The sequence below is a fragment of the Oncorhynchus kisutch genome, linkage group LG28 (assembly GCF_002021735.2).
Source record: "Oncorhynchus kisutch isolate 150728-3 linkage group LG28, Okis_V2, whole genome shotgun sequence".
NCBI lineage: Eukaryota > Metazoa > Chordata > Actinopteri > Salmoniformes > Salmonidae > Oncorhynchus > Oncorhynchus kisutch.
The window spans coordinates 7,408,807-7,432,077 of record NC_034201.2 but is presented as its reverse complement, the minus strand read 5'-3'; the positions used below and the strand labels follow the sequence as shown (position 1 = coordinate 7,432,077).

Sequence of the window (23,271 nt, the reverse complement as noted above, 5' to 3'; positions counted from 1 at the left end):
ACACATGGCATGATGTCAGTGGTGCTGTTTCTCTCAGTTCTTTCTTCTCTCACTTAGACGGAGCACCCTTTCAAATCCAAGAAGATGGTGTGGCACAAACTGCTGTCCAAGCAGAGACGCAAGGCTGTGGTAGCCTGCTTTAGGATGACGCCACTCTACAACCTACCCAGGTCAGAGAGACTACTACAGCCTTGTATCCAAACACATATACACACATATACACAATGTACAAAACATTAAGAATGTATTTAGAACACATATGAACATTAAGAGCCTATATGTTGAGAGAATGCCAAGTGTGTGCAATGCTGTCATCAAGGCAAAGGGTGTCTACTTTGAAGAATCTAAAATCTAAAATATATTTTGATTTGTTTTAACACTTTTTTGGTTACTACATGATTCTATGTGTTATTTCATAGTTTTGATGTCTTCACTATTGTTCTACAATGTAGAAAATATATTGTGGGCGTGTGTGCCGCGCGTGTGTGCCGCGCGTGTGTGCCGCGCGTGTGTGCCGCGCGTGTGTGCCGCGCGTGTGTGCCGCGCGTGTGTGCCGCGCGTGTGTGCCGCGCGTGTGTGCCGCGCGTGTGTGCCGCGCGTGTGTGCCGCGCGTGTGTGCCGCGCGTGTGTGCCGCGCGTGTGTGCCGCGCGTGTGTGCCGCGCGTGTGTGCCGCGCGTGTGTGCCGCGCGTGTGTGCGTGCGTATTTACAGTTGAAGCTGGAGACTCATATCTCCCTCACTAACTTTAAGCACCAGCTGTCAGAGCAGCTCACAGATCACTGCACCTGTACACAGCCCATCTATAAATATCCCATCCAACTACCTCATCCCCATACTGTTTTTTTTCTCCTTTGCACCCAAGTATCTCTACTTGCACATTCATCTTCTGCACATCTATCACTCCAGTGTTTAATTGCTGAATTGTAATTATTTTGCCACTATGGCCTATTTATTGCCTTACCTCCCTTATCTTACTTAATTTGCACACACTGTATATATATACTTTTTTTCATATTGTGTTATTGACTGTATGTTTGTTTATTCCATGTGTAACTCTGTGTTGTTGTTTGTGCCACACTGCTTTACTTCATCTTGGCCAGGTCGCAGTTATAAATGAGAACTTGGCAGTTTTAATGACTCCAACCTATATGTATGTAAACGTTATACACAGTTGAAGTCGGAAGTTTACATACACTTAGGTTGGAGTCATTAAAACTTGTTTTTCAACCACTCCGCAAATTTCTTGTTAACAAACTATATTTTTGGCAGGTCGGTTAGGACATCTACTTTGTGCATGACACAAGTCATTTTTCCAACAATTGTTTACAGACAGATTATTTCACTTAGAATTCACTGTATCACAATTTCAAGTCCACTAAGTTGACTGTGCCTTTAAACAGCTTGGAAAATTCCAGAAAATTATGACATGGCTTTAGAAGCTTCTGATAGGCAAATTGACATAATTTGAGTCAATTGGAGGTGTACCTGTGGATGTATTTCAAGACCTATCTTCAAACTCAGTGCCTCTTTGCTAGACATAATTGGAAAATCAAAAGAAATCAGCCAAAACCTTAGAAAAAAAGTCTGTTTCATCCTTGCGAGCAATTTCCAAACTCCTGAAGGTACCTCCTTCATCTGTACAAACAATAGTACGCAAGTATAAAGACCATGGGACCACGCAGCCGCCATACCGCTCAGGAAGAAGACGCATTCTGTCTCCTAGAGAAAGGTTCTGTTATATTTGAGTAACCACAATATTTGTTGTATTATTTGTTCTGTCTTTTCTGGTTGATTAAACTGAAATTGCAACCAACTTTCTATGGCCTGTTTTAAAAATAGCAATATTTGTTTATCGTTTTCAAATAAACGAAAGTGAGAGGTTGTAATCTGAATAAAGGGAAAAAGGCCATTCTTGAACATGGGGGAGACGTTCTTACTAATTTGCTAGAGAACCCGTTTGGATTGAATTATAACTTTTGTATGATTGATGCCTTTAATGCTTTAATATTTAATCATTTCTGCCCTCCAAATTCATATTCATTATATAAAATAGGCCCTTTTAATTTTGTCTTGCTTGCCATTCCAAATCAAATTTGATATTTTTTTGCTCGTGTAAGTACAAAAACAGGTCGCTAGGTGTAGGCAAGACCATAAGCAAATGGGTGAACTGTGATATGACTAAGGAGTTAGGGAGATTTTTTCCCCCTACAAATAGACAGGTATTTTCCTTTCCATGGTAGCAAGATCTTATCTAATTTTGCTAACTTTTGATTAACATTTATTGGCGTAAGATCATTTCTTTCTTTCGGGATATGTATACCGAGAATGTCCACATCCCCATCAGACCATTTTATTGGTAAACTACACGGTAATGTAAAAGTTGTATTTTATAGTGATCCAATACGTAATATTTATCATAATTTGGTTTTAATCCAGAGAGGTTAGAAAAAGTACCTAGATCCTCTATGAGGCTGTGGAGGTATCCAAATTGTGGATTTAAAAAGAACATGAATCATCAGCTTACAATAACACCTTTTGTTTTTAAGCCCTGGATTTCTAACCCCTTAATATTATTGTTGGATCTGATTTTAACAGCTAAAATTTCAATGGCAATAATAAATAGATATGGCGATTAGTGGACTGGACAACCTTGTTTTACTCCTCTTGACAGTTTAAAACTTTCTGAGAAGTAGACATTATTTTACTATTTTACACCTGGGTTACTATACATAACTTTAACCCATTTTATAAGAGATTCTCCAAAATTGAAAATATTCCAGGCATTTATCAAAAGCCTTTTCAAAGTCAGCTATGAATACCAGGCCTTGTTTCCCAGATGTTTCATAGTGTTCTATTGTTTCCAGTGCTTGTCTTATATTATCTCCAATGTATCGTCCATGTAAAAAACCTGTCTGATTTGGATTAATAATATCCAACAATACCTTTTTAATTCTATGCGCTAAGCATTTTACTATCATTTTTGCATCACAACACTGTAGTGTAAGAGGCCTCCAATTTTTTTATGGACTATATCTTTATATGTACCACTTGGATCCTGTTTCAGTAATAATGAAAGCAGACCGTCCGATACTTTAACGGTCCTCTGAGTATATCAAAAAAGGTTTGGTATACCTCTGCCTAGAAGGCCAGCATCCTGGAGTCGCCTCTTGACTGTTGACGTTGAGACTAGTGTTTTGTGGATACTATTTAATGAAGCTGCCAATTGGGGACTTGTGAGGCGTCTGTTTCTCAAACTAGACACTCAAATGTACATTTCTTCTTGATCAGTTGTGCACCGGGGCCTCCCATTCCTCTTTCTATTCTGGTTAGATCCAGTTTGCTCTGTGAAGGGAGTAGTACACAGCATTGTACAAAATCTTCAGTTTCTTGGTAATTTCTCACATGGAATAGCCTTCATTTCTCAGAACAAGAATAGACTGACGAGTTTCAGAAGAAAGTATTTTGTTTCTGGCCATTTTGAGCCTGTAATCGAACCCACAAATGCTGATGCTCCAGATCCTCAACTAGTCTGAAGAAAGCCAGTTTTATTGCTTCTTTAATTAGCACAACAGTTTTCAGCTGTGCTAACATATTTGCAAAAGGTTTTTCTAATGATCAATTAGCCTTTTTAAAATGATAAACTTGGATTAGCTAACACAACGTGACATTGGAACACAGGAGTGATGGTTGCTGATAATGGGCCTCTGTACGCTTATGTAGATATTCCATTACAAATGAGATGTTTCTAGCTACAATAGTCATTTACCATGTCTACACTGTATTTCTGATCAATTTGATGTTATTTTAATGGACAAAAGACAAAAGTGACCCCAAACTTTTGAACGGTAGTGTATATTCACTTGATCTTTCTTGAATAAATTCCTCCATTTCATTTTGTTTTTCCTCTAACTTATTCTGAGCCTCTATGGTACAGTTTTTTTATTGCTGTTTATCTGTACTGTTAGTCCTTCCATTTTCCTATGGACTCTTTCGACCTAAATTGCTTTTGCTTTAGAGATGGGCACTGAATTGCATGGCCTCCAAATGTAAATGTTAAACGTGTCCCATACAATAAGGGGATCTGCTGTACCTATGTTATGTTGGAAAAAGTTGGTTATACATTTTTCTTTCCTAGTTAAAAACAAGTTATCATCCAATGGGCTTTGGTCAAATTTCCAACATCCTCGCCCACGTGGAAATTCTGTAGGAGTAATATATATGCCAATTATGCGATGGCCCGACCGCATTCTGTCCATTATCAACACTTTTTAAACTTTTGGTGCCACTGTATATTTAATAACACCCAGCCACAAGTAAAATACAGATACTAACATTTTTTTTCTGTCTGACTCACAGGCATAGAGCTTCCAATATGTTCTTGGAAGGGTACAAACGCAACTGGATCCATACTGAGGGCTACTCCTTTGAGGACAGAATGATAGACGACTTGTCTGTAAGCTCTGCCGCCGCATGCCTGACTCACCTTTTGAGGATTTCAGGATCTGAGAGTTTCCTCCTATAGTTTTACTCCCACATGTCTTTCTCTAACACAGAAAGCCATGGAGCAGGAAGGAGAGGAGGAGGAAGAGACGGAGACCAAGCCAGACCCCCTTCACCAGCTCATTTTGCATTTCAGCCGTACTGCTCTCACAGAAAAGAGGTGGGACTCCTTTTCTCCCTCAAGTATTTTAGTCGAGCAGCTTTTGGATTGAATTCAACACATCTCCACCTTTGATATGTTGCCTAAACCTCTGGTCCTTCTGTTTGTTACAGTAAACTTGATACAGATTACCTATATATGGCATACGCTGATATTATGGCAAAGGTGAGTTATCTTTCTGTTTGAATGACATTTTAGGAGGTTACATTTTAGCGTGTTATGGTTATTGTGTTGTTGTTTTGTTTACAGTATGTCATGTTTTTTTTTTTTTCATTTTCTTTGTGTTGTAGAGCTGCCACATTGGTGAGGAGGACGAAGGGGGAGAGGAGGTGGAGGAAGGGGCTGAGGATGAGATGTCCTTTGAGGTGCGACAGACAGAACTGGTATGGGGCGACCAGGGACAGGGGACCGGGGAGACACTGGAGCGGTAGCTCTCGACGCATCGAGTGACCACATCATTCACTGCACATCAGCCCCCATGCATATGTCTTTCTTCTGTCTCTCCTGTCTGTTTCATCTCTCTTTCTACTGTTATGTGTGTTGCTTCATCAAAAATGTTCTGTCCCTCTTTCTCCTTATGTGTGTGTTGCGTCAACCCAAGTGTTTCTGGATTGTACCTTGCCATTGTGGTTAACATCGTGGTTAACATTCTGGAGATGTTGCATGACAAAGTGATCCGGGAAAAAAAACACATTCTGTAGACCAGGCATCATCAACTAGATTCTGCCGCAGGGGAAAAAATGATTGAGTGGATGGTTGGAGGGGGGGGGGGGGGGGGGGTTGGAACATAATTACAAATAATTTGTAGACTGCAAATTGATTGAAAGAAGCCCCAACAGATATAATATTGGACTATAGCAATCATTTCAAACTTTGCTTACATTTGTATATGATCACATGTCTCTATTATGCGTGGGAATAGTTGGGAACAGATTTCCAAAATGAAAATCACTTGGAGCTGATTTCCTGGTGTTTTTACAGTATTTTATGTCCATCAAAAAAAATATATATATAAAAAAAAAGGTTTGCTCAGAAACCACCTGCGGGCCAACTACGGCCGCCAGTTCAGCAACCCTACTGTAGACCATCCAAAAATCATGTGGACCCTCCTAAAGCATCGACCTACCTGCTAAGCACAAAGTTCCACTGATGTATATTCCTTCATTTTGGCAGGCAGAATGTGTTTACATGGGTCAAATGAATGTTGTCAAGATATAATGGCTCCTCCATTTTTTTGCCATAATTTGTATATACACTCAGTGGCCAGTTTGTTAGGTACACCACCCCGTTTCACGAAAATGATTCGCTCCTACAGACAGTGAGTAACGTGGCTTGCTATATAAAGCAGGAAGACGGGCATCAAGGCATTCAGTTAGTGTTCGATTGAACGTTAGAAGGGGCAAAACGTGTGACCTAAGTGACTGAGCGTGGTATGATCGTCGGTGCCAGGCGTGCCGGTTCCAGTATCTCAGAAACGACCGGCCTCCTGGGCTTTTCACGCACGGCATTTTCTAGAGTTTTCCAGAGAATGGTAAGAAAAACAAAAAACATCCAGTCATCGCCAGTCCTGTGGGGAAAACGGCTTGTTGATGAGAGGTCGAAGGAGAATGACAAGAATTGTGTAAACTTACATGCAGGCCACAAACAGGCAAATATAGGCGCAGTGCAACAAGTGGTTTGTAGAACGGCATCTCGGAACGCACAACTCGTCGATCCTTGTCACGGATGGGCTATTGCAACAGATGACCACACCTGGTTCCAGTCCTATCAGCTTAAAACAAGAAGAAGAGGCTCCAGTGGGCACGTGATCACCAACACAGGACAATTGAGGAGTGGAAAAAGATTGCCATCGGCATGACGCAACAGGAACTGGGATTCGTCGGACCAAGCAGAGTCAGGGTTTGGCGTATGCGGCATTACCTTTATATCGTATATTATATGGCCCCATCCTGCCTGGTGTCAGCGGTATAGGCTGGTGGTGTAATTGTGTGGGGAATGTTTTCCTGGCGCACGTTAGGTCTCTTGATACCTATTGAGAAACGTGTCAATTCCCGAAGAATTCGGGTGGTTCTGGAGGCAAAGGGGGGTCCGACTTGGTAGTAGATGGGTGTACCTAATAAATTGTGTATATCGGTAGTGTATATCGGTATATTTTAATATTTATATATAGTGGTATGTTTGGATGAATAGGAATTCTGTAAATAGTTACCTTTTAGAGTGGAGGAGGTCATTAGCCATGTTGTTAGCTACATGTATACCACTACACATTGCCCCAAGTCTAGCCTATCACTGACAGCTCATACCCCTTGTGTACTGTATGGTCTTTCATGTAGATTCAGATGGGAATCTCTAACAGAAAAGATCCTGTCTGTTTCTCAGATGGGAGTCTCTAACAGAACTGACCCTGTCTGTTTCTCACACCGTAACCAACTAATGAACCTTTGACTGACTTCTGTCCGTGGCAGTTCCATGTTCTCTTTCCGCTCTCCCCCACTTACTCTGGCATAACACGTTCATTTCTATTGACGGAATGTTACTAATCAATGTTGTTCCTTTCCATACTTACTTAGCGTATTGACCAATAGACTACAGTGAAAGCCAGTCTACTCTCCTAGACACATAGGCAGACACATACAGTAACAGTATGTGTACACATAGTTACAGCACTTTCACTGGTAGACAGACTGTATACTATACCTCAGGCAGGGCTTATCCCCCCAAAAACTATTGTTTCCATGGATTGGAAAACCTCTAAGTAATGCCAAGTGCACCTTCACCACACTTACTGGGTAGACCATGGTCAGGCATACGCGGGCGGTGGGTGGCGCTTTGGGTGGGTGTGGGTGGGTTAGGAGGGTGGGAGGCTGTGGGTGGGGATACTGATAAAACATGTCTGTATTTTGTTTGAATTCAATCTTGTTTTAAAGAAAATGTTGGTTACAGTATTACATCTGGTTCGTTTTTATACCTTTTTATATATGCTGAACTGCATTACAGTAAATGTGGTTCTGTGACAAAGAGATGTTTTGGTTTTTTTTAAATAGAAACGGAGGGCTGTGTGAAGTTTAAAATGTGATATAAGACACCAGGGGAGAAGCTGTGGTTATTCAATATATCCTGTATGGTCCCTTTGCATTTGCTACCACTGCATTATGCAAGGCCATCGGGGCTGTTTGCTGTAGTCGAACGTTTGCTCAAGTCGGCAAACGTGAAAAACTAGTGTAACGACTCCATGACTAATTAACCGGGGAGAGAGAATGAGACAGACAAGTGATATAAAGCTAATGAGAAGTGGAAAAACGAGTCAAAAAGCACACCAAGCATGCAGGTTTGAATTCGTTTTTTTCCACACAATGAGAGGAAAATGACAAAGAAATTGAGACAGAGACTGAGAATGAGAAACCATATCAACTGTAGACAGACACAGTATGTAGCACAGGATGCTGGTGAGGGGAGGACGGCTCATAATAATGACATGGAAACTATGTGTTTGATACCGTTCCATTTATTCCATTCCAGCCATTCCGTTGAGCCCGTCCTCCCCAATGAAGGTGCCACCAGCCGCCTGTGACATGTAGCATGTACAACTATAGGCTTGCACTATTAAAACATTTACGGCTGTAAGTCCGTGGAGGTTAGGGAGAACGTCTAGCCAGCTAGGAACTAGCTGTGTGAATGCAGAGTGACTGCGGGGTGGGATGTGTGACCACCAGGACACAGTCACAGCATCTGTGTCTCTTATCGCAGGAAAAAGAGATGGAGAAGCAGAGGCTCCTATACCAGCAGTCCCGTCTCCACAACCGTGGGGCGGCTGAGATGGTGCTGCAGATGATCAGCGCTTGCAAAGGTACTTCCCCGGCCTGTACAGTACATCATGCACGCTCCCTACAGGCTAGCGTATTTGAAGGATACCTGTCATGGTCGACACATTGTGAAGACTATTTATACCCGTCATCTAGAATGGTAAAGAGTACTTTTTGCTCCATCTAGGTGAGACTGGCTGCATGGTGTCCTCCACTCTTAAACTGGGCATCTCCATCCTAAACGGTGGTAACGTTGAGGTTCAACAGGTTAGTGTCACCCCAGTGGGCTCTGTCCATCTGACCTGAGGTTATAATCGTTATTGACTGGTCTCACTATCTGTTTGCAGAAAATGCTTGAATACCTGAAGGATAAGAAGGACGTCGGCTTCTTTTTGAGTGTCCAGGCTCTAATGCAGACGTGCAGGTTTTTGTCTTCACCCCTGAATTACTCAAGTATAGAATAGAACTTATATACATACTGGAAAACGGAGTCAACAGCTTACGAAGTTTGATTAAAGGTGACTATGTATGCTTAGAAAAGTGTTGGTTTTTCATGGCAGTGTCCTGGACCTGAATGCCTTTGAGAGACAGAACAAGGCAGAGGGGCTGGGTATGGTGTCGGAGGAGGGAACAAGTAAGTGTTTAAAGGTCTGACCGTACAGGACACTGGTTCCCCACCTTTGCCTCACCTTGCACCACCTTTGCATCCATGTCCTGTCCAGGCAATCACACACACTTGTTCAGTATCAGGGCCTATGGTCACTGAGTGATAGTTCCTCCACTTCATTCCTCATCTTACGAGTGTTAACGAGTAGTAACATCCATCAACTCTGCTGTCCAATAATGATTGAATGATTCGATGTTTTGATCTAACTGTAATTTTGTCAGATGTTGATTTGAATTTACAGAGTGTCTGTCTAGTAGTGTATTTTGACCTGCTAATATTTTGTGTTCTTTACACTCAATGTTTATTTGTAGAATATTTTGTAAGTCTAATGTACTTGTAAACTAATTCTAAATTAGAATTGTTGACAATAGACTGTTGTTAACCTCCCCTCCCAACTCCTAAGTGTTCTACTGTTGTCTGTCAACTCACTACCCCTCTCTTTCCCTACCTTGCCATCATTGCGTCCCTCCCTCCCCTCTCTCCCATTCCATCCTTTGCTGGTCCTCAGACATGAAGTCCGAACGGGGTAAATGATACCTCTGTCCCTCTGTTTTTCTACCTTTTTCTCTTTCTCTCCCTGTCACCTTCCCTGTCTCTTCATCTCCTTCAGCTCTTTTGAATGATCTCGTGTTGTGGCGCCCACCCCTATTCAATTTCACACTCAAAGGGTTTATGAAATAACTTCTCAGTCAAGTAATGCCAATGCCGTTGTTTTCTTCAGGTAAATACATGTCTATGTATACATGGCAAACTTATTAAACGCTCAAAGAGGTCATTGCACTAGCAACAGACAGTGACTGAAAAGCATTCTTTCCCCTTGAGTGTCTAACCGCAGATCTACTGAAACTCCGAAGCTCGCCACTATTGCGACTTATAAGAATTCCTGAGCACGGAATCAGCGCAATATCTCAACCCATTGATCTCTCAAATTCACCCTTAGTGTTGACTCGCTAACCCTGGTCCCTGGCCATGATTCCCCGATAAGCCCTTTGTGTCTGCTTACATGACTTACGCTGTAACCCCCCCCCCCCCCCCCCCCCCCGCAATGGCATCAACCCTCGTATTTACCTTGCTCGGACAGAACACCAAACTCTGGCCCTAACCTACACTCAGGGAAGTTAGAGGAGTATAGCAGGTCTGTGCTGCATGACTCTGTGTTTCTGCATGCACTGACTAAGGAACTGAGCGGAGTGAACTTCTCCATTGCGTTGTATGTCTGTATACTGTGGTGTCCATTGTACCTATCCATGTTGATGTGACCATGTACTTTTATCTGTGCATACTGTGTATACAGTGGGGCAAAAAAGTATTTAGTCAGCCACCAATTGTGCAAGTTCTCCCACTTAAAAAGATGAGAGGCCTGTAATTTTCATCATAGGTACACATTGTACAGCATTTTCTTTCCAAAAAATCACATTGTAGGATTTTTAATGAATTTATTTGCAAATTATGGTGGAAAATAAGTATTTGGTCAATAACAAAAGTTTATCTCAATACTTTGTTATATACCCTTTGTTGGCAATGACAGAGGTCAAACGTTTTCTGTAAGTCTTCACAAGGTTTTCACACACTGTTGCTGGTATTTTGGCCCATTCCTCCACAAATCATTCAAATCCACACAGAAAATATTTACACAAGAAGCAATCTAATATCACACAGTCAAACCTCTCCGTCGTTTAGTTAAGTTCACCATTCTGCGATCTCCTCTAGAGCAGTGATGTTTTGGGGCTGTTGCTGGGCAACACGGACTTTCAACTTCCTCCAAAGATTTTCTATGGGGTTGAGATCTGGAGACTGGCTAGGCCACTCCAGGACCTTGAAATGCTTCTTACGAAGCCACTCCTTCGTTGCCCGGGCGGGGTGTTTGGGATCATTGTCATGCTGAAAGACCCAGCCACGTTTCATCTTCAATGAAACTGCCCATCTGCCCTTGCTGATGGAAGGAGGTTTTCACTCAAAATCTCCCGATACATGGCCCCATTCATTCTTTCCTTTACACGGATCAGTCGTCCTGGTCCCTTTGCAGAAATACAGACCCAAAGCATGATGTTTCCATCCCCATGCTTCACAGTAGGTATGGTGTTCTTTGGATGAAACTCAGCATTCTTTGTCCTCCAAACACGACGAGTTGAGTTTTTACCAAAAAGTTATATTTTGGTTTGGCTCATCTGACCATATGACATTCTCCCAATCTTCTTCTGGATCATCCAAATGCTCTCTAGCAAACTTCAGACGGGCCTGGACATGTACTGGCTTAAGCAGGGGGACACGTCTGGCACTGCTGGATTGAGTCCCTGGTGGCGTAGTGTGTTACTGATGGTAGGCTTTGTTACTTTGGTCCCAGCTCTCTGCAGGTCATTCACTAGGTCCCCCCGTGTGGTTCTGGGATTTTTTCTCACCGTTCTTGTGATCATTTTGACCCCACGGGTTGAGATCTTGCGTGGAGCCCCAGATCGAGGGAGATTATCAGTGGTCTTGTATGTCTTCCATTTCCTAATAATTGCTCCCACAGTTGATTTCTTCAAACCAAGCTGCTTACCTATTGCAGATTCAGTCTTCCCAGCCTGGTGCAGGTCTACAATTTTGTTTCTGGTGTCCTTTGACAGCTCTTTGGTCTTGGCCATAGTGGAGTTTGGAGTGTGACTGTTTGAGGTTGTGGACAGGTGTCTTTTATACTGATAATAAGTTCAAACAGGTGCCATTAATACAGGTAACGAGTGGAGGACAGAGGAGCCTCTTAAAGAAGAAGTTACAGGTCTGTGAGAGCCAGAAATCTTGCTTGTTTGTAGGTGACAAAATACTTATTTCTGGATTTTCTTTCTCATTTTGTCTGTCATAGTTGAAGTGTACCTATGATGAAAATTACAGGCCTCTCTCATCTTTTTAAGTGGGAGAACTTGCACAATTGGTGGCTGACTAAATACTTTTTTGCCCCACTGTATAGTATACTGTGTTTTTTCTGTGTTTATGGACAACTGTTTCTGTACGTGTTTTATGTATGTGACGCTAATGGTGTTTGATTATGTGTATAAAAGTGCAGAAGTTCTTATCGTTGCTTGTTGCTGTGAATGTGCTTTTTACACGCCAACCTCTTGGCCGGGATTCCAGCAAGTGTTTGAGGTTTCCTATTTTGTAGTCACACAGCGAGCAACCCCGGTATCCAACTAAAACGGTTGTTCATCTATGTTGCCAAGGGGATCAGGAAGATGGACGGTCTGTAAGGAGGTCACTGCAGCTCTTACTAATGCGATTACCCAGATGTGATGGAGAGCTGTGCAATGATCATCACACTCATCTTATTGCTGCAAGCTTGTGTGCTGCTGACCATGGCGCGCACAGGCTAACACTCCGATGAATGGCGCAAATTGTCTAGTTAGTCTCCAGCCTACACCGCATACAGATAGAGCCTGAACCCCCCCCCCCCCCCCCCCTTAAAGACTTCCAGTATTCCTAGAACTAGTCTGATGCTCTGTCCCTTCGTCTCTCCCCCTCCCAGGTGAGAAAGTCATGGCGGATGATGAGTTTACATGTGATCTGTTCCGCATGTTGCAGCTCCTCTGTGAGGGTCACAATAACGGTGAGAGGAATTATGACAATGGTGTTCTAGTTAAGGAACGACAGATTTATCATTGAATCAGGACTTGAATCACGACTCGCTGTAAATGTCTTTGAGTGGACTCTTACTGTGTGTTTTGTCTCAGATTTCCAGAACTACTTGCGGACACAGACAGGCAGCACCACCACTATAAACATCATCATCTGCACTGTGGATTACCTCCTCCGACTGCAGGTACTGGGACTCTGACTATTAACACATACCTGTTAAAGAGGTGTCCTGTTATCCCTTTCACCTTGCACATTTTTCACACTCTCTCTCTCTCTCTGCTTCTCCTCTCGCTCTTTGCTTCTCCTCTCGCTCTTCGCTTCTCTTTCTCTCTCTTCTCTTTCTCTACTCTCTCAAGGAGTCAATCAGTGATTTCTACTGGTATTACTCTGGGAAAGATATCATTGATGAGCCAGGCAAGAAGAACTTCTCCAAGGCCATGACAGTGGCTAAACAGATCTTTAACAGTCTGACTGAATACATCCAGGTGAGTATAAACCCATTCATCTGTACAGCATGTAGATTACTGGATGTTACTGGGTATGGTATGTGTGTGACTGTACCTGGTGCCCCCCCCCCCTCCCCCTCAGGGTCCATGTACAGGCAACCAGCAGTCTTTGACCCACAGCAGGCTGTGGGATGCAGTGGTGGGCTTCCTCCACGTCTTTGCCCACATGATGATGAAGCTGGCACAGGTACAAGCTGCCTACTTCAACACATACTGTACCCATCTCTCACCATACAAAACACCGCCAGCAGCATTTAGAAACCACAAATGATCTACCTTAAGCAAACATTGACTTGTTGTGCATGAGGAAATGACACAGTTGAAATATCACACACATGTATCTGATATATTCTCGTGCAAACCTGTGTGTAGCTAGTATACACTGCTTGCTGTGCACAACATACACGATCAGCTTGCAAATGCACCTACAAGATTGTGGTTTCACAATCAAAAGTGATCTGTGTTACCTCTGCAGGGGTGAACATTTGTTATGAACTTACACTTGACTGCCAACTTTGCACTTGACAAACACTTCAAGTACACAACTTGAATTATTTTGTTGCATTGTTTGAGTCTGTCATTTCTAAAAAATATATATATATATATTTACGGTAGAAGTAGTTTGTAGAAACTGAATCTGGAATGGTGAACTAAATATTAGTGTGATGCTAAAACCTCTGCTACATCAAAGTGTCCGCTCTTACTCCCCCCCCTCCTCACAGAGATCTCCTCATGCTCTCTTTTTACCTGACATTCACACAAATGCACTGGCTTGCAGACATACCACCTTTATGACTATGGCAGTGGTAATTGAAGAGATGAACACCATATTTGTATCGTAGTTAGTAGATTGGTAAAGTACTTAGCGTTACGTATATTAGTGATGTCATGTTAGTACATAACACCTTGATAGAAGTTTAACAGGAAAAACCAAAGTACTTTGAAATGTAGCACTGTCTTTGCGTTCTTTCTCTGCTTACAAAATCGTATGAGATAATGATTATGTAAACTGTCTTTCACATGGTCTATGCAGGGTAAAGTATGTATTCATTTTATTTATCTATCATTGACGTGATTGAGTGTTTACCAGTTTTTTTTTTCCTGATTCATCCCTAGTTTCCTTTTTTTCCCCCCGGTTTGTTTTATACTCACCTGCCTTTTTAAAGCTGGAATAAGAACTAGAAAAGTACTCATTGTTTTTGTAATGCAACATCCAAAACAATTAAAACAACTGAAAACAACCTACTGCGACAATAAAAGGCAGAGGTCCACATTGCTTTATTTGGTTAATGCAAAGTGCTTTATAAAATTACATTACTAACCTACCTGCTGTATATTGGATTCTCATTCCAGACTTTACTCAACTTCTTTATTACAGTGGCAATCAGCAGTAGAATCAATAACGAAGCGTTTTCCCTGCACCGTTTCGGGTAAAAAGCTGAGGGAAGGGGCTGGAGAAATGTAACCACTCTCAAATTCATAGACCGAGCTATGGATGCAAGGTTTGACCATACATTATATCAAAATGACAGGTTTCACCATGTTTTTGTTTACATTTACATGATTCATTTAAATAAAATGGATGTAGCAACTGCTGATTGCCCCTTTAACGGTCTGCATTAGGCATAGTAACATGAAAGGCTTTAAAGCAGGTGAATGTAAAGCTAACTGAGAAAAGAGACAGCCCTTTAACAATCCCTGATGGAGCATACACTGTTTTAATCTGCCCCTCTGTGTGACCTCATTTATGACTTGGATGACCTCGATACACAGTAATGGATGTTTGGCTGTATACTGTTCACTTCTGACCTGATGCTTTCTGACTAATTCTAACTTTGCCCCGGAGTTGCATTCTACTCTCTAGTCTTTCTGTGTTCAATTAATATTCTTTTTCACTTTTTAATAGTTTTTCAACTAATGTTGTTGGCCAAAAAAAAACAAGTGAACATACAGGTTCTCTTGAATTGTAAGTTCCGTACATGTCAAATGTAACTTGATGTGTGTGTGGTACTTTTTTTTCTTATTTTTCTCCTGATTTGTTAATTGTTTATGGTGAAATATTTTAAATGTGTGTCTCAATAAAATGCAAGCAAAGGATCATCTTCAGGGTAAGGTGATATCCCATTAACCTTCAGCTCCTTATGTCTTAACATGGAGACATTTACTCTAATGGCAGTTTCGTACTAGTTCATCATGTATTTCTTGTAGTACATATAGGTAACCGCCAAAAATAAAGGAAACACCAACATTAAGTGTCTTTTAAAGGGCGTTGGCCGCCAGAACAGCTTCAATGCGCCTTCGCATACATTTCTGGAACTCTATCAGAGCGACGTGACACCATTCATCCCATGATAAATTCCACCATTTGGTGTTGATGGTGGTAGAAATCTACCACCAGATCTGGGGATTGAGACACACACGATTTAAACCCCCTATACTCCTGTGAGACCCCTCTTTCAAAGTCACTGCGATCTCTTCTGCCATGGTAGCCAAATTAATGGGCAACTGGGCATTTTTATACAGGACCCTAAGCATGATGGGATGTTTTATTTATTTTAACTCAGGAACCACACCTGTGTGGATGCACCTGCTTTCAATATACTTTGTATCCCTCATTTTGTCAAGTGTTTCCTTTATTTTGGCAGTTACCTGTATATACAGCGCAGACCCCAGATGACGTAGAGGAGTAGTTATTTAACCACTGTGGGTGAATTTATCAAAGAAGATATAGCATGACTCTCAGGAGTAGTTGAGCACATAGTCGGTGGGAAAGGACATTTTAGATTTGGAGACTCATTGTGCTGGTGAACTCATTGAATACTCCCTAATGAAAGGTGTTTGCCTGAAATCCAAACCATATGGGTTCAGGCCATCCCACTACTGTCATACAGCATGAATACTTCTAGATTCCATTGGCATAAGAATTATCTTCATTATCATTATAAGTCTACAGGCCTAAAATGTTCTGTACAGTGTCTTGAAGAAGTATTCGCACCCCTTGACTTTTTCCACATTTTGTTGTGTTAAAGCCTCCATTTAAAGTGGATTACATTTAGATGTTTTGTAACTGGCCTACACACAATGCCCCACAATGTCAAAGTATTTTTTTATGTTTACAAATGAAAAATGAAAAGCTGAAATGTCTTCAGTCAATAAGTATTCAAGCCCTTTGTTATGGCAAGCCTAAATAAGTTGAGGAGTAAAAATGTGCTTAACTTCGGGATCGGTGTCCCTTCCATGGGACGGTTGAGCTAACGTAGGCTAATTCGATTAGCATGAGGTTGAAAGTAACAAGAACATTTCCCAGGACATAGACATATCTGATATTGGCAGAAAGCTTAAATTATTGTTAATCTAACTGCGCTGTCCAATTTACAGTAGCTATTACAGTGAAAGAATACCATGCTATTTTGTTTGAGGAGAGTGAACCATTTTGAACATGAAAAGTTATTAATAAACAAATTAGGCACATTTGGGCACTTGATACAACATTTTGAACAGAAATGCATTGGTTCACTGGATCAGTCTAAATCTTTGCACATACAGTGCTGAAATAGACCATTTCAAAGATGGTACAAAGAAAACACAAAATAACGTTTTTTTTAATTGTGTTATCTTTTACCAGATCTAATGTGTTATATTCTCCTACATTCCTTTCACATTTCCATAAACTTCAAAGTGTTTCCTTTCAAATGGTACCAAGAATATACATATCCTTGCTTCAGGGCCTGAGCTACAGGCAGATTTGGGTATGTCATTTTAGATGGAAATTGAAAAAAGGGGCTAATCCTTAAGAGGTTTTAACAAGCCACATAAGTTGCATGGACTTACTCTGTGTGCAATAATAGTGTTTAACATTATTTGTTTAATGACTACCTCATCTCTGTACCCCACGCATACAATTATCTATAAGGTCGCTCAGTCGACCAGTGAATTTCTAACACAGATTCAACCACAAAGACCAGGGAGGTTTTCCAATGCCCCACAAAGAAGCAGACATTAAATATCCTTTTGAGCATGGTGTTATTATTTACACTTTGGATAGTGTAATACACCCAGTCACCACAAAGATACAGACTTCCTTCCAAACTCAGTTGCCCGAGAGGAAGGAAACTGCTCAGGGATTTCATCATGAGGCCAATGGTGACTTTAAAATAGTTACAGAATTGAATGGCTGTGATAGGAGGTAACAGGATGAATAAACATTGTAGTTATTCCACAATACTAACCTAATTGACAGAGTGAAAAGAAGGTGAGCCTTTACAGAACAAAAATATACCAAAATCCTGTTTACAACAAGGCACTAAAGTAATTCTGCAAAAAATGTGGCAAAGCAATTAACTTTTCATCCTGAAAACGAAGTGTTATGTTTGGGGCAATGAGTGCACTCGCCATATTTTCAAGCATAGTGGTAGCTGCAGCATGTTATGGGTATGCTTGCAATTGTTAAGGACTGGTGAGTTTGTCAGGATAAAAAATTAACAGAATGGGGCTAAGCACAGGCAAAATCCTAGAGGAAAACTTGGTTCAGTCTTCTTTCCACCAGATACTGGGAAATGAATTCACCTTTCAGCAGGACAATAACCAAAACACAAGGCCAAATCTACACTGCAGTTGCTTACCAAGAAGACAGTGAATTTTCCTGAGTAGCCGAGTTACAGTTTGACTTGATTCTGTTTAAATAATTATGGCAAGACCTGAAAATGATTGTCTAGCAATGATCAACAACCAATTTGACAGAGCTTGAATAATTTCTTAAAGAATAATGGCCAAATGTTGCACAATCCAGGTGTGGAAAGCTCCCAGCAAGACTCCCAGCTTTAATCGCTGCCAAAGGTGATTCCAACATGTATTGACTTGGGGTTGAATACTTATTTAATCAAGATATATTAGTGTTAAACTTTTTATATATATATATATATTTTTTGCAATTTAAAGTAAATGTCCTTCCACTTTGACATTACAGAGTATTTTGTGAAGATCGTTGACCAAAAAATACAATTAAATCAATTTGAATCCCACTATGTAACGCAACAAAAAAAGTCAAGGGGTGTGAATACTTTCTGAAGGCACTGTATGTGTTTGTACTGTCTCATAGGATTCCAGCCAGATTGGCCTGCTGAAGGAGCTACTGGACCTCCAGAAGGACATGGTGGTTATGCTGCTCTCTCTACTTGAGGGTAAAAATGAATTTTTATGACAATCTTTCTGCTGTTTCTGCCCTTTCTCTTTTATTTCTCTCACCTTCTTTATCATTTGCCTCCATTTTATGCCATGTTTCAGGTAATGTGGTGAACGGCACCATTGCCCGTCAGATGGTGGACATGCTGGTGGAGTCGTCCAGCAACGTGGAGATGATCCTCAAATTCTTTGACATGTTTCTCAAACTGAAGGACATTGTGGCGTCAGACGCCTTCCGTGATTACGTGACCGACCCCCGAGGGTTGATCTCTAAGAAGGACTTTCAGAAGGCAATGGACAGCCAGAAACAGTACTCTCCCTCTGAGATCCAATTCCTGTTGTCCTGCTCAGAGGCCGATGAGAATGACATGATCAACTTTGAGGAGTTTGCTGACCGCTTCCAGGAGCCAGCTAAAGACATTGGATTTAACATTGCAGTGTTGCTGACCAACCTGTCTGAACATGTCCCTCATGACCTCAGGCTGAAGAACTTCTTAGAGCAGGCAGAGAGTGTACTCAACTACTTCCGCCCCTTCCTGGGCCGTATAGAGATCATGGGTGCCAGCAGGAAGATAGAGCGTATTTACTTTGAGATCAGCGAGGTCAACCGCACACAGTGGGAGATGCCTCAGGTCAGAGAGTCTAAACGACAGTTCATCTTTGATGTTGTCAATGAGGGGGGTGAGTCGGAGAAGATGGAGATGTTTGTCAACTTCTGCGAGGACACCATCTTTGAGATGAACATCGCCTCCCAGATCTCAGAGCAGGAGGAGGAGAAGGAGGAGGAGGATGATGATGAGCCGGCTGAAGGAGGAGCTGAGGCAGGAGGAGGTGGAGGGGGAGATGAAGAGGGCAATGGAGAGGAAGGAGAGCCAGAGTCCAGCTCTGCCTTTGCAGACTTCATCAACAGCTTATTGAACTTCCTGAGTATCTTCACCTTCCGTAACCTGCGCAGGCAGTACCGCAGGATGAGGAAGATGACCATCAAGCAGATAGTGGTGGGTCTGGCCACCTTCTTCTGGACTATCCTCATTGGCATCCTGCACTTCATCTACAGTGTATGTAAGGGCTTCTTCCTGCTCATTTGGCAAACTCTCTTTGGAGGAGGCCTGGTGGAGGGAGCCAAGAACATCACAATGACAGAGATCTTGGCCAGTATGCCCGACCCCACCCAGGACGAGGTGCACGGGGACCTGCCAGGGGAGCCTAGGACTGGGGAGGAGCAGGAGGCAGGAGGGGTGACTGACCAAATGGACACAGGCGGTGGAGAGGAGGAGGAGGAGGACAAACAAGACAAGGAAGGTGGGGGGCCTCCACGCATTGATGCTCCAGGAGGACTTGGTGACATGGGAATTGAGGCCACTGTTGAGCCTCCTACTCCTGAGGGTACTCCTTTGACCAGGAGGAAACAGGTGAGGCACCTTTCCTATTTAATGCAGAGACTAAAAAGTGCATTGTGAGCTTTCCAGTAAAGTATGTCTACATTCACTTATACTAATGAGCTTTTCTTGTGGTTTGCAGCAACCAGAGGAGGGTGCTGCTGCAGCTGCTGATGGCCAAGCTGCTGAACCTGCTCCTGCTCCTGCCATAGAGGAGCCCCCTCCAGAGCCCGAGAAGGCAGAGTGAGTACCTCAGGCCATCTTCCTTCATGTACAGTAGATACACCTGTCCTGCCTCCCTACACTCTCCCATCCCCTTTATTAACCAATACTGTACATGCGTTCATCTTTGGGTGTTTGTAGGAACATGCTATAAACCAAACACCCCATTTACTTAATTTTCAGCACTGAAAATGGAGAGAAGGCTGAGAAAGAAGCTGAGACCAAAGAGGAGGAGAAACAGGAGGAACCGAAGGAAAAGAAGGCCAAGGATAAGAAAACTAAGAAACAACACAGGGAGCAAGGGTTCCAACTCTGGACTGAGCTGGACATCCAAAGAAATAAATTCTTGGTTAGACATGGCAATTCAACAATTGCTTTCCTCTCATAGTTTTTGTGACTTGCTGATGTGGCAATTTGGATACTGTCAATTCCTCTGTACCACCTGTGGTTTAATACAACGTTTTGTCTCTTTCTTTCCCAGAACTACCTCTCTCGGAACTTTTACAATCTGCGTTTTCTGGCACTGTTCATTGCATTTGCTCTAAACTTCATTCTACTCTTCTACAAGGTGAACAAATTCTTCCAGGTTATATATCAAAAATAGCTGTCACTTGAAATACACAATATATGCAAAGGTATGTGGACACCCCTTGAGAAATGTCCATTCCTGCTATAGCTACCCCGGTCAACTATAAGTGCTGTTATTGTGAAGTGGAAACATGGTACAGTAGGCTACACAAGCCTACCATTTGATTTGAAGCTCACAGCGGGACCACCGAGTGCTGAAGTACGTAGAGTGTAAAAATCTGTCCTCCTCAGTCGTAACACCCACTATCGAGTTCCAAACTGCCTCTGGAAGCAACGTCAGCACAAGAACTGTTCATCGGGAGCTTCATGAAATGGTTTTCCATGGCCGAGCAGCCGCACACAAGCCTAAGATCACCATGCGCAATGCCAAGCTGGAGTGGTGTAAAGCTGGCCACCATTGGACTCTGGAGCAGTGTTCCCTGGAGTGATGTATCACGCTTCACCATCTGGAAGTCCGACGGACAAATCAGGGTTTGGCGGATGCCAGGAGAACGCTACCTGCCTCAATACATAGTGTCAACTGTGAAGTTTTATGGAGGAGGAATAATGGTCTGGGGCTGTTTTTCATGGTTCAGGTCACTTAGCTCCAGTGAAGGGAAATCTTTACGCTACAGCATACAATGACAGTCTAGACGATTCTGTGCTTCCAACTTTGTGGCAGCAGTTTGGGGAAGGCCTTTTCCAGTTTCAGCATGACAATGCCCCCGTGCACAAAGCGAGGTCCGTACATAAATGGTTTGTGGAGATTGGTGTGGAAGAACTTGACTGGCCTGCACAGAACCCTGACCTCAACCCCATCGAACACCTTTGGGATGAATTGTAGCGCCGACTGTGAGCCAGGCCTAATCGCCCAACATCAGTGCCTGACCTCAACCCCATCGAACACCTTTGGGAAGAATTGGAACGCCGACTGCGAGCCAGGCCTAATCGCCCAACATCCGTGCCTGACCTCAACCCCATCGAACACCTTTGGGATGAATTGGAACGCCGACTGCGAGCCAGGCCTAATCGCCCAACATCCGTGCCTGACCTCACTAAGGCTCATTGCTGAATGCAAGCAAGTCCCCGGCCGCAGCAATGTTCCAACATCTAGTGGAGGCTGTTATAGCTGTAAAATGGAGAAAAACCCATATTAATGGCCATGATTTTGGAATGAGATGTTTGACGAGCAGGTGTCGACATACTTTTGGTCATGTAGTGTATCTGACCATCATTTGATTTGTTTTATGTCTGATACCCTCTCCAGGTGGGAAGTGACATGTGGTTGTATAGTGTTCTGACCTAAACATTACAGATAACCAGGGTTTTAGATTTTTTAATTCAAAGAACTTCCAGAATTGACTGCCTTCAATTGGAAGTGACCTCATCCCTGCATAACACGTCAAGTGTTAAATGTTCAAATGCATCTGTGTTGTGTCTCTGCCTGTGTCCATTGTTCAGGTGTCGGACAGCCCCCCTGGAGAAGGTGATGAGGTGGAGGGCTCTGGCATGTTTGAGGGCTCGGGGGTGGGGGCGCTGTTTGAGGGCAGTGGGCTGTTTGAAGGCTCAGCAGAAGATATGGAGGGATCTGGTGGGGATGAAGGAGGAGACGAGGAGGAGGAGGAGGAGGGCCCAGTCTACTTCTTCTTGGAGGAGAGCACTGGCTACATGCAGCCCACCCTCACATTCCTGGCCGCCTTGCACACAGTCATCGCCTTCCTCTGCATCATCGGCTATAACTGTCTAAAGGTAAGGTTCATGCAATAGTAGATACTACAACTACTGCTACTACTACCATACATACATACATGCATGCATGCATACATATACTACTACTACTACAGTGGAGGCCGCTGAGTATCAAACATACCATTCCATTCACTCCATTCCAGCAATTATTATGAGCCATCCTTCCCTCATCAGCCTCTACTGTATTACTACTTCTACTACTACTACATACTAATCAAATCAAACTGTATTAGTCACATGCTCCGAATACAACGGCAGTTACTATTTTGAAACAAGGAGTTTCTCATATACTCACTATACGTTTCTCATATACTCACTTCATATGAGCAGATTTACAACATTGCTGGCCAAGAATGTTACATGTGAATGGAAGTTTGCATTAGCCATCCCATGGTTTTACTATGGCTTTGTTTACACGGGCAGCCCAATTCTGATCTTTTTGCCACTAATTGGTCTTTAGCCAATAATTGGACAAAATATCTGAATTTGTCTTCCTGTGTAAACGCAGCCATTGCATATACAAAATAAAACATTGCAGCACCTTACAGTGAAATGCTTACTTTACGAGCCCCTAACCAACAATGCAGTTTAAAAAATACAGGTAAAAATAAGAAATATAAGTAACAAGTAATTAAAGAGCAGCAGTAAAATAACAATAGCGAGACTATATACAGGGGGGTACCGGTACAGAGTTAATGTGCGGGGGCACCAGTTAGTTGAGGTAATATGTACATGTAGGTAAAGTTATTAAAGTGACTCTGCATAGATGATAACAAGAGACTAGCAGCGGTGTAAAAGAGGAAGGGCAATGCAAATAGTCTGGGTAGCCATTTGATTAGACGTTCAGGAGTCTTATGGTTTGGAGGTAGAAGCTGTTTAGAAGCCTCTTGGACCTAGACGTGGCGCTCCGTTACCGCTTGCCGTGTGGTAG

General features: G+C 42.6%; 1 protein-coding gene across 12 annotated transcripts in view; it reads left to right on the top strand.

The window, feature by feature from the left end:
- LOC109872649 (ryanodine receptor 1) overlaps positions 1–23,271 on the top strand; it is a 68,782-nt gene that overhangs the window by 41,046 nt on the left and 4,465 nt on the right. For 2 of the 12 annotated variants that reach the window (XM_031807817.1, XM_031807816.1), the window contains 21 exons: positions 58–170; positions 4,357–4,453; positions 4,554–4,660; positions 4,774–4,825; positions 4,951–5,025; positions 8,408–8,507; positions 8,651–8,730; positions 8,811–8,887; positions 9,024–9,097; positions 9,639–9,656; positions 12,627–12,707; positions 12,832–12,920; positions 13,093–13,221; positions 13,325–13,429; positions 15,333–15,350; positions 18,341–18,422; positions 18,526–19,835; positions 19,945–20,045; positions 20,208–20,373; positions 20,506–20,592; positions 22,053–22,340. In XM_031807817.1, the coding sequence (XP_031663677.1) occupies positions 58–170; positions 4,357–4,453; positions 4,554–4,660; positions 4,774–4,825; positions 4,951–5,025; positions 8,408–8,507; positions 8,651–8,730; positions 8,811–8,887; positions 9,024–9,097; positions 9,639–9,656; positions 12,627–12,707; positions 12,832–12,920; positions 13,093–13,221; positions 13,325–13,429; positions 15,333–15,350; positions 18,341–18,422; positions 18,526–19,835; positions 19,945–20,045; positions 20,208–20,373; positions 20,506–20,592; positions 22,053–22,340 (3,249 nt within the window). Of the gene's footprint in view, positions 1–57; positions 171–4,356; positions 4,454–4,553; positions 4,661–4,773; positions 4,826–4,950; positions 5,044–8,407; positions 8,508–8,650; positions 8,731–8,810; positions 8,888–9,023; positions 9,098–9,638; positions 9,657–12,626; positions 12,708–12,831; positions 12,921–13,092; positions 13,222–13,324; positions 13,430–14,275; positions 14,282–15,332; positions 15,351–18,340; positions 18,423–18,525; positions 19,836–19,944; positions 20,046–20,207; positions 20,374–20,505; positions 20,593–22,052; positions 22,341–23,271 lie in introns of all 12 variants that reach the window. The other 10 variants (XM_031807813.1, XM_031807811.1, XM_031807822.1 and 7 more) reach the window with 8 other exon arrangements.